Source organism: Octopus sinensis, linkage group LG5, assembly GCF_006345805.1.
Source record: "Octopus sinensis linkage group LG5, ASM634580v1, whole genome shotgun sequence".
Taxonomy (NCBI): domain Eukaryota; kingdom Metazoa; phylum Mollusca; class Cephalopoda; order Octopoda; family Octopodidae; genus Octopus; species Octopus sinensis.
The window spans coordinates 55424714-55437110 of record NC_043001.1 but is presented as its reverse complement, the minus strand read 5'-3'; the positions used below and the strand labels follow the sequence as shown (position 1 = coordinate 55437110).

General features: G+C 35.6%; 1 protein-coding gene across 7 annotated transcripts in view; it reads left to right on the top strand.

The window, feature by feature from the left end:
- The window catches only part of LOC115211793 (roundabout homolog 1), a 703622-nt gene that overhangs the window by 381815 nt on the left and 309410 nt on the right, over positions 1-12397 (top strand). For all 7 annotated transcript variants that reach the window (XM_036503450.1, XM_036503452.1, XM_036503453.1 and 4 more), the window contains exon 5: positions 12145-12283. In XM_036503450.1, the coding sequence (XP_036359343.1) occupies positions 12145-12283 (139 nt within the window). The remainder of the gene's footprint in view (positions 1-12144; positions 12284-12397) is intronic.

Below are 12397 nucleotides of genomic sequence, written 5' to 3'. Positions count from 1 at the left end.
CAGTAAAGGTAGGAGAGACAAAAAGAAGAAAGAGCATATCTGAGTTTAAAATCCCAGTGTGATCAACTGAATTTGCTTTTCATATTTTTGGTAAGGGAGGTGTCAGTAAAATTTGTCATCTCTACCAGTATTATCTCCAGATTGGTAGACACACTCTCCCCTTCCTGTGCAAAAAATAAAGAAAATATCCCTCTGACCTTATATATTGCTGTGAACTTCTAAAAAGCTCTAGTGTGACCACATTCAGTTACTACCCACATATTTGGAAAATTGCTGCTGCTACTGCTAACTACTGCTACTATTCAAATATCATAGATCACACCCACTTATCTATTCTTTATTTTTTAAGCTTGCAGTTTGGTAGTGAAAGGACTGATGGAACCATGAGATGAATACTGCTTTCATGGTCCTCCTCAAGCCCTCTATTTTCGGAGTTCAAATTGTAATGCCTTTCACATTTCCAGGGCCAATAAAATAAAATATCTGTCATGTTCAGGGGTTGATATATATATTATCCTATAAAGTGTCCTACTTGAGATTGAAAATTATATTAGAACACCATGTACAGGTTCTTACCTATATGTTTTTCAATCTCCTTTTTCTTTTGAACGTATTTTTTTCTAATGGCACTCAGTCAGTTATGACAGTGAGGGTGCCAGTTGATCCTGTCAACAGAACAGCCTGCTCGTTAAAATAATGTGCCAGTGGATGAATACACCACAGACGTGCATATCCATTCAGTAATTTTCAGAGAGATTCAGTGTGACATAGAATATGACATGGTTAACCCTTTGAAATACCAGTACTACTCATTTTTGCCAGTTGATCAGTCTGGAAGAATGCAAAATAAAGTCTCTTGCTCAAGGATAATGTGCCACTGAGTATCAAACAATACCCTAATCACACACTTACACACTAATCCTTTTATATAAGTTCAAACTGAATGTCTGCCACCTTGGTTTCATCATCATGGGAGTGGTTGGCCAACAAAACCATGAGTGAGACTACCCCAACCTCTTTTTGACCAATTAATAACAAAAAAAAAACAAAACTTCATAGATTTTGTCGACAATATTGAACTTATATGCAATAATTTTATATCTGGTCATCTTACCACACTTTTTTTTGTTGTTTAATCAGAAAGATAAGGACAGCACCAATGACCTCCCTATTTTTTTTCAGGGTCTCTAAGACTACTGGAAAGTAAAGATAAAGTTATTAAACCAGAGGCATAACTCAACAGAGTGAACTTCATTCGGGAGGTGGTTTTTTAAGTAGGAAGTAGATTAAGTTTTTCACCCAAGAACTTAGAACACAATCAAAACTAATACTGCCAAGTGCCTTGTCTGATAGTTTAATAGTTGTGTCAATCTACCATTCTGGACTGGCACTTTATTTTCTCAAACTAGAAAAGACAAAAATGTAGTTGACCTTGTCAGGATTTGAACTCAGAGCTATAACAAAAGCCACAAGGCATATTGTCTAGTATATCGCTTAAAGCTGTATATCACAACTGGTTAGTCTGTAAGACAATTTTTAATTTCTCATACTTTGTGCTGTCAGCATCATATCGTTGTGCTGTCAGTTTTGTATCAAATGCTAAGTTACTGTCAATATGTTTTATACAGGGAAGCATTAAAAAATTAACTAGAAGTAATTATATGTGAAGGGGGATTAAAAAAACAATATTAATCAATGATGAATAATTTCATTTTTGCTTATGCTAGTAGGGGAGACTACTCCTAATATAGGTGTCATTTTGTCTTCTAATCTTAGCAACCAAAAATAGGTGTTATTTTACCTGTGTACTTTCTAGTCAAGTTTTCGTTACAGAAACCAAGCTCATTTCTTAGTCACTTACATTCCATACACAATATATATATCTTACCACAGGCAAAGACACATTGTACAGTCCTTAATATCCTTAATACTATACATTAATTAATGCATTTTGCAATTAGGAAAGAACAAACTTTAATTAACACATTGTATAATCAATAGTACCAATTGAAACGTTAGAAAAATCTTGATTTTGAAATCTAATGTATACGTTATTGTACTGTTTGAACACAAATTAGTTTTTATGTTCAATAATTTGATAATTCTAAAACTCATATATCTAAATTAAAATTAATTTTTATTTATTTTATTTAAATTTTTTTTTATATAATTGAAAAACACCCAGAAGCAATTAAATTTCAAGAAAAACAAATGTATATATATATAAATAAATCAGTTAATAACTTCATAAATTGAAGAAAAAGAATTAAAATAACAACAATGAAGAAAAAAAAAAAGAAATTCCATACAATTTTCATAATCTTATTTAGTATTGCATGAGAATTTCAAAAAATACTCTAATTACTAAAAAGCAAAGCAATAAATGAAAAAGTTAAATCTATAATTCATTTTAATCATAGAATAAAAAAAAAAAAAAATTCTAAAAGGAACATTTCCAGAAGCTTGCTATTTTTCTACCCATTGCTTGGTTTCTTAAAAAGTGATGATTTAAAGACTTGTAAATTTAGGCAAAGTTCAAACAAGCCCTTTTCATGGAAAATTCCTTTAAGTTCTTTTCTTATTTTTGTTGTTATTGTTTTTTTAACTTCTTTATTTTTAACCTGAGATGGCATTAAAGATTTTATGCAATTATAATTGTAGCACCTGCTTAAGATTATATTTTAATTAATTCTACACATCTTAATAATTCAAAGATGTCTTTTGCCTTGCAGTAGAGTGTCACTTTCTTTCAAAATAGGAAGAAATAAAACAAACAAAACAAAAGCAAAACACAGAAAAGAAAAATAACTATACAAGTCATTGCAATTTCTAAGCGAAAAGCATTAACTCTGCTACTGAGATGTGGAATTGATAATTTATGTAAGGTTTTAGTTTTTCCACTAAAATTTCTCACAACATATTAGAAATAATAAAACATATGGCAAGACGCCTCATAATTTCTTATTAGGCAAAATTTACCTCGGCTTCAGTTTGTCAAATTTTTTAATCTTTCATTCATAACAAATAACTTTCTGACAGCAAACAAAAATGGCTTTTATGCATCAATGTCTCCCATGGCATATTTTTTTGCTGTCAGGATATTTCCTTGCACACATACACAAATTATCCGTGCAGGCATGCCAAGGATTCTGACCATAAAAAAAAAACAAAACCTTTTGCATATTAGGTGTGGAAGAGTGTGTGCAATTCCTGTTTGAAGACATTACTCATCTCTCTGTTTCTGTAAATATGTGTATACATACTCATATGCATACATTCATAAATGCATATACATATATGCATATGAAGGTGTAGATATGTATGCATGTATGACTACATATTTGTGTGTGTGTATATATATATATATGTGTGTGTGTGTGTGTGTATGTAAAGAGAGAGAGAGCTTCAGGCATGGGTGTGTGGTTGGGAAAATTACTTCCAAACCTTATGGTCTTGTGCTCAATTTCCTTGTGCAGCATCTTCGGTAAGTGTTTTCTACTATTGCCCTAGACCAGCCAAAACTGTATGAGTGGATTTGGTTGATGGAAACTGCAAAGAAGCCCTTAGAGTAAGCACAAAAATCTCCATTTCTCGAGTTGTTAGTGTATCCATCCTCCTGTATAAGTCTGAGTGCTAGACCCTTTACCAGTGTCAGGTCAAACAACTGGAAGTGTTCCAAATCAGATAACTCCAAAGTATCTTCAGTCTCTCAGAACTAAATGCAGGAGACTGCATGAGGAGAGGAAGAGACTTTATCATCATCATCATCATCAATCCCCTTGCCTCTGTTGTTCAGATGCCTGCAGTGTTAGAAGTTCTGCCTATTTCAAAGTGGTCTAGTCAGCCACATCCGCTACCCTGAGAAACAATGTGCTGGATGTGATGGAGGATGAATGTTTTGGACTGACACCGCCATCATTTTGATGGGTGTTGTCCTGGGCAAGCATATATATATATACATATATACATATATACACACACACATATATATATATATATATATATATATATATATATGATGATTGGAATAGAGCTTCACTGACATAGAAGCAAGTTGCTCATTTCCTGATTTTCATGTTACAATATTACCTTTCTTTGGATACAGGTGAGGGTTGTCAATAGAAAGGGCATCTAACTTGAGAATCTATCTCAAAGATATTTCATCTTACCCATGATGATATATACATATACATATAGCAGACGTGATTCAGAACTGTGGGTGATGACCCAAGAGAAGATGTAGTTTCGCTTCATTCCCACAGAAGTACTCTTCCTTGGGAGACAGTTGCAAGACAAATATTTTAATCAAGAGTAAATCACTATTCCTTGCATTTGTTGACTTGGAGAAAGCCTTTAACAGAATGTCTAACTATACATATATTTTAATGATATATATATATATATATAATTAAAATAATGAGGGTAGAGATTGATATCAATCAATTAACATCAATTTAAACCAGTAGTCTATCATATAAAAAAAAATCCAAAGATTTAAAAATTACAATTAATAAGTGGAATGACCACTAAAGTGGATTCCTATATGCTAGAGATAGACGTCAAATCACCTTACTACAAAGAGTGTGTTCTCAAAAAAAAAAACCAGCATATGCCAAAATGTAAAAAATTGTTATATATATATAGAAATGAAAATGCAGGGAAACGGTTGCATAATCAAGTACCTGCACACCTGGAGAACTACATTACTTAGAATCAATTGTACTGATTAAAAATAGATGTCCAACCGTACTCCTTCTTTTCGACTCCAATTCTTTCAATTATCTATTCACACACAACAGAAGCCCAAATGCAAACTGGGAAATACTTATAATACTACTCATGGATAGCGAAGGGTGAAATCTGAAGGTGGATCAGCTTTATACTGTACTCTACTATGTACTTAACAGAATATACCATAACTATATGTATATACATATATACATGCATATATATTTACACACACACGTACATGACTTAGTGGTTTGAACGTTGGGCTCACAGTCATGAAGTGGTGGGTTCAATCCCTGGACCAGGTTGCATGTTGTATTCTTTAGCAAGTCAGTTTATTTGACATTGCTCCAGTTCACTCAGCTGTAAAAATGAGTTGCAACATCACTGGTGCCAAGCTTTATTGTCTTTTGCCTTTCCCTTGGATAACAATGGTGGCACGGAGAGGGGAAGCTGGTATGCATGAGCAACTGCTAGTCTTCCATAAACAACCTTACCTGAACTTGTGCCTCAGGGGGTTGTTCATTACCAAAGGGGGTCTTCTCTCTTTAATGTGTGTGTATCTGTTTTTCTCTCTCACCTTACCCTCACCCTTGCCCCCTTACCTTCCTTTACACCTATTACTACCATTCTTCTGATCTTCAATATAGACACCACTACTGCCTCAGCCATTCCAACTCGCTCAAATAGAATCACCATCTTCATTCCTACCACTTCCATTCATTGTTCCTTCATTTACTCATCTTCCCTACAGACACCATTTTTCATACTGCTTCATAATTTAACTGTCACCACCATCACCACAACCACTGTTTCAAAATATACCACCATCATTGGCAGTGCCATACCATTCTTCGTATGCATTCACCACTACCACTCTTACCAATTGTCTCTGAAATGTAGCCACAACCAATACTGCTTCCTTTTTATTGCCTCATCATTATCATCATCATTTAACGTCCGTTTTCCACGCTGGCATGTGTTGGATGGTTTGGCAGGAGCTAGCCATCCAGAAAGCTCTCTAAGCTTCAAGTGTCCTGTTTTGGTGTGGTTTCTATGGTTGGATGTCCTTCCTAACACCAACCTCACATATATATATATATTATATATATATATATATATATATATAAATATAAGAGAGTTAACGTACAAGTGCATTTTGCAGGGTACTAGATAAGTGCATTTTGTGTGGAACCAGTGCAAGTGCATCCTACATAGAATCAGCATGAGTGCACTTTATGTGACACTGGCACATGTGCATTTTATGTAGCACTGGCACCTGCAAGACAGAGATCTTTCAACTGGGAGAAGGAGTGGAGGCATGGCTATAAAGGACATGTCTGTATGGATAGATGGCCACAATCTTACTAAGCTTGACATTTCTTCTCAAATACAGCAAATCACCAGATGACTCAGACTCTTATAATTTCCTTAGTGAGGCCCGACATCTGAAGATCCTTTCTCACCACTTCGTCCCACATCTTCGTGAGTCTACCCCTTCCACAGGTTTCCCTCCACAAATGTAACTAGGGATTATGCTTCACAATGTAACTATGAATACCATCGCCACCACCACCACTGCTGTTTTACTGCTGCAAAGTTCTGGGAGGCCACAAAATTGGTAGAGTATAATTGGTAGTATAACTGATTGCGATTGACCCAGTATCTTTCTCAACTCTTAAAAATGAAAGACAAAGTCTACATGACATATTGACATTGCACTTTGGACATTACCACTGCTGCCAACACTACTACCTCCTGGTTACCAACACCAATACCACTATCACCATTACCACTGATGTCTCTACAACTGCAGCTACCACTATTATAGTTGGTGCCATCATAACTAAAGCTACCTTATTACTGCTATCCCCACTATCTTCACCACATCCACTACCATCATCTATCTGCCTTATACCATCTTCATCAGATCAAATCTAACCAGAGCAAATCTATGCACCAAACAAACCCAGTGCTAACACACACCTTCTTGATTTTCAGCTTTAGTGAGTGAGTGTGTGTTCGTGTAAATATGTAGTGTCTGTGTATGTGCATGCATATGTTATTAAGTATATTTGCATAGATGTATATGATGACATACATTTTAAAACAGGTATACATATGCAAACAGTTACTTTTATATAAAAGTAGCCATTAGCACATCTACAAGGTGGATAACAAATACATATCATATATTCATACATATAAACTGTTATGTACATGCATGCAAAGGCGCATTTATTCACTTTCATATGCACACACACATATACACACAGAGAAAACACATAAGCACATATACACAAATGCACATACATACACAATTCATTTTTACATCATATATATATGCATGCAAAAGGTAAATATATTCTCTTACACACATATATATATGTATATATATATATATATATATATATATATATATATATACACACACACACACATACACACATCCAAGCATATACATGCAGCTTTTGGTAGACTCAGTGTAATGTGACCTGCCATAAATTGTCTAATCAATTAAAATTATACTCATATTGTGAAGTAAAACTCATTAGAGAAAGTGATAATTTTTGTCAAAGATGAATGAGGGAACTCTTGAATTCAAATTAATTAGAAATTGAATGGGAGCATGAACTAGAGAGTGAGTTTGACCTTTGGTTGGTACACTGAAATCTCCTGCTATGTTTCGCTCTTATTAGACCACCTCAGAGAAACAGAATCTCAGCTGTACTTAACGAGCCTGTGAGAATATATAGCATCTAAATGAAAATATTTTCACTGATTAAGCAATTGAAAATTATGACTTGGGAAAATTTCCTGAAAATGCCTTCTGCATGAAGAACGTATACTGAAGTAAGGTGTATATGTATGTGTGTGTGTGTGTGTGTGTATATATATATATATATATATCAAGTGTTGGGCCTCACAGAGGCAAGGTGGCTGAGTTTCTTTCATGCATTGGGCCTCTGGGAAACAATGACCAGGACCTTTGGCGTTATGTCATGCTTCAGAAGACCCACCAAGCTGAGCAAAATTGCAGTTGTGGAAAATACCAGTGTCACACAAATGGCACCTGTGCTGGTGGCACGTAAAAGCACCAACTATGCTCTTGGAGTGGTTGGCATTAGGAAAGGCATCCAGCTGTAGAAACCATACCAAATAAGACTGGAGTCTGATGCAGCCTTCTTGCTTGCCAACCCTGGTCAAACCATCCAACCCATGCCAGCATGGACAATGGACATTAAATGATGATAATGACATATATATATATATATACAGACCAACGTCGCTTCACTGGCACCAGTGGAACGTGTAAAAAGATTCGAGCGAGGTCGTTGCCAGTACTGCCTGACTGGCGCCCATGCCGGTGGCACGTAAAAAGCACCCACTACACTCTCGGAGTGGTTGGCGTTAGGAAGGGCATCCAGCTGTAGAAACTTTGCCAGATCAAGATTGGAGTGTGGTGCAGCCATCTGGTTCGCCAGCCCTCAGTCAAAATCGTCCAACCCATGCTAGCATGGAAAGCGGACGTTAAACGATGATGATGATGATGATGATACACATGTATATAGATACACCCTTTTTTCACTTGTTTCACTCAGTAGACTGTGACCATGCTGTGGCACTGCTTTGAAGTATTTTACTCAAATGAATTGACTCTGGTACTTATTCTATAGGTCTCTTTTGCTGAACCACTAGGCTATGAGGACATAAACACACTAACATTGGTTGTCAAGCTGTAGTGGGAGAGAAATATTAACACAAAGCCACACACACAATATATATATATAGAGAGAGAGAGAGAGTGGCACTCTGTCAGTTACGGCAATGAGGGTTCCAGTTGATCCGATCAACAGAACAGCCTCTTCATGAAATTAACATGCAAGTGGCTGAGCATTCTACAGACACATGTACCCTTAACGTAGTTCTTGGGGAGATTCAGCATGACACAGAGTGTGACAAGGCTGGCCCTTTGAAATACAGGTATAACAGAAACAGGAAGATAGAGTGAGAGAAAGTTGTGGTGAAAGAGTACAGCAGGGTTTGCCACCACCCCCTACCTGAGCCTCATGGAGCTTTAGGTGTTTTCGCTCAATAAACACTCACAACACCCGGTCTGGTAATCGAAACTGCGATCCTACAACCACGAGTCTACTACCCTAACCACTGGGCCATTGCGCCTCCACACACACACACACACATATATATATATATATATATATATATATACACACACACACATACACACATGACAGGCTTCTTTCAGTCTCCATCTACCAAATCCACTCACAAGGCTTTGATCAGCCTGAGACTGTAGTATAAGACTCTTGCCCAAGGTGCCATGCAGTGAGACTGAATCCAGGACCATATGGTTGGAAAGCAAACTTCTTACCACACAGCCACGCCAATATATTCACTTCCATACATGCATGAATATTCTTCATCATTGACTACAGTTTTGCAACCAAATAATTGAAATCATTTTATTATTATTTTCTGATTTTTTTTTCTCCTTTACAATGAGATATTTTGGCACAAAATTAATGGTACACACAAGTGGTAAATGCAAATTCTAAATTTCAATAGCATTTTGAAAAATTCTTTTTTCCTGTCAACAATCAATCATGATTTTTTCTTTTATTGTTGTTCAACAAGTTCTTGACAGAAGAAATTTTAGGCTATACTGTTAATAATGGAATAATTATCTGTGCTAATGAAACTTGTACAGGAACATAACTAATGAAATTTGTACAGGTAGAAATTCCTAAAGTTCCATTAGGATTTTTAAGGTTAAATTTTTGAATGAAAATTGTATTTTTATATTATATTTTAGATTATTTTATAAAGTGATATATTTATAAAATTCTTCTATGATGTTTCCATATAAGTCATTTAGATGAAAAGTTATCCAAGATTAAAAGTTATCCTACATTGTATGTCTATATGAAAATAAAAAATCGCACACACACAAACACATGTATATGTAAACATCCAAGATCTCTGGAAAGGTTTTTTTTCTATTCTTGATGGTCAGGAATTTGATGAAGCGTCGTTAAGAATGCTAAACAAAGAGGGAAGAATTGGTAGACTTGTGATGTTCTATTTCAGCTTTAATTAATTGTATTTGTCATCATCGTTGTTGGCATTTTAAGTGCCTGTTTCCTTATTTAGTTTTCTGCTAGTAATGGATTAGATTACCACTCATCTTGCTCCTATCCCATCTTACTTATGATGGGATATGACAATATGACACCCACTACTTCCTTTTGTCTTCATTGGTATTATACTATGCCATGAGTTCCCTTCCAGTGTCAGTCTCCTGTGTCTACCAGTCACTGCCTATTATTCTCAGTAACTGCAAGCCACAGGTATGGGTATATGTTTCAGCAGTTTGCAGTATGACTCCACTGCAGTCTGACCAGTAGCTTGTAAGTGGAATTTAATAGAAACTTGATGAAAGCTTGTCCTATCGCAGGATTGGTTGTGTGGTAAATAGCTTGCTTATCAACCACATGGTGTCGGGTTCAGTCCCACTGCATGGCATCTTGGGCAAGTGTCTTCTACTATAGCCTCTGGCCAACTAAAGCCTTGTGAGTGGATTTGGTAGACGGAAACTGAAAGAAGCCCGTCGTTTATATATGTGTGTGTGTGTTTATGTTTTTGTGTCTGTATTTGTCCCCTCAACATCACTTGACAACTGATGCTGGTGGGTTTACGTCCCCGTAACTTAGTGGTTCAGCAAAAGAGACCGATAGAATAAGGCTTACAAAGAATAAGTCCTGGGGTTAATTTGTTCGACTAAAGGTGATGTTCCATCATGGCCACAGTCAAATGACTGTAACAAATAAAAGAATGTATATATACGTATAGTATCAAGCATCCCTCATGGCTGATCTTACCAATCGGTTTCATGTAAAGAATACAGCTGTTAGGCAACAATCCGATGTTATAACTTTATGCTCATCAGAGTTAGCTGATATGGAAGGGAAGATGGTGACTGCCATGATGAAGATTTAATACTATACATTTCAGATAATATACCCACTCTACTGACAATTATATGAGTGCATCTTCTCCCTGACTTATGGTCTCTTAGACGACTCATGTGCATATATATATGCATATATATATATGTATGTATATATATATATATATATATATATATATATATATAGTATAACAGTTTTTTTTTATGAGAAGAGATTGCCAGACCTTCAACTTTTCTCCATGTCTGAAGAAAGAGATGCTGTCAGTAGACCTCATTACCCTTTTTCAGAGTCATGCGGTTGTATGCTAATAAGTTCATTACATACTTTCCTCTTACCTACATAATCATGCCCTTATTTATATATATATACACACACAACACACATGACAGGCTTCTTTCAGTTTCTATCCACCAAATCCACTCACAAGTCTTTTTGGTTGGCCCAAGGCTATAGTAGAATACACTTGCCCGAGGTACCATACAATGGGACTGAACCCAGAACCATATGTTTGGGAAACAAGCATTTTACCACACAGCCAATATTAGATTAAAATAAAAATAAAAAAGTGAGACATTTGCCATTACTTGAAAACATTTCATTCAGATTTCTCTATTTAAATTGAAAGTTTTTCAAGTGATACCACATGTTTTGCTTTTTCAGTTTTTATTCAATCTATATCCACCCACTCAAGGAGGAACCACTTCCAGCTGCCTTCGATAGGCAGTCTCAACACCACATTTTTCAGTTGTAGTTAACCCATAAAGAGCTAGGATTCGCACTTACATAGCATGGCCTGCTGAGCACATTTTATGAAAATGAGACTACCATGCACACATAAAAAAACAAAAAATAATTTAAATATTTTCTTAGTATAATTTCATGAAAAATAAATATATTTTACCGCATTCATAAAACCTCTACAGTTGGTCGATTAAAAAACCCGGAAATAAAATTTAAATGTCCAATCCAATTGTATCATGCTGTCCAAATCGATTCTCCATTAGGACTTTCCCTTTGACCAATCAGGTACATTCTTCAATAGATTAAATAATGAAGTGAATAAATTATTGTTTGAAACACATGCTCTGATTCGTCCTTTCACATTCTGGGTGGGATTGGAGCATTTGAGTGACATTAGACCCCAACAAACACCCATAAATCAAATGCATCTATCTGGGCCACAATCGTGGCCTGTCATGCTTTATGTGTTAAAGTCGGAATTTTAGAGGTAAATCACACTGATACTCATAGAACATACCAACATTACATAGCGTCAGTTGATAAAAACCTCTTGTATACCCTCTGCATAATATATATATATATATATATATATATATATATATATATATATATATATATGCATCCATACAAATGTACACATGTATATCAAATGGTATTTTTATCTGTGTTTTCCTTTGTTTTATAGAAAAACCCCGCATAACCATCCAACCCCAAGACAAAATTGTAGAAAAAGGTAAGAATGTTGAATTAGAATGCCGGGCACGAGGAGACCCTAAACCAGTCATTACATGGCGGAGAGAAAAAGGGCAGCTTCCACCAGATCGGTAAGTTGTTATTTTCTTTGTATCATGAGTATCTGTATTCTTTGTGCACACACACATTAATATTTATCAATATATAACAGAAGTAGCGCAGTGACACAAGGTCCAAGAGTTTCA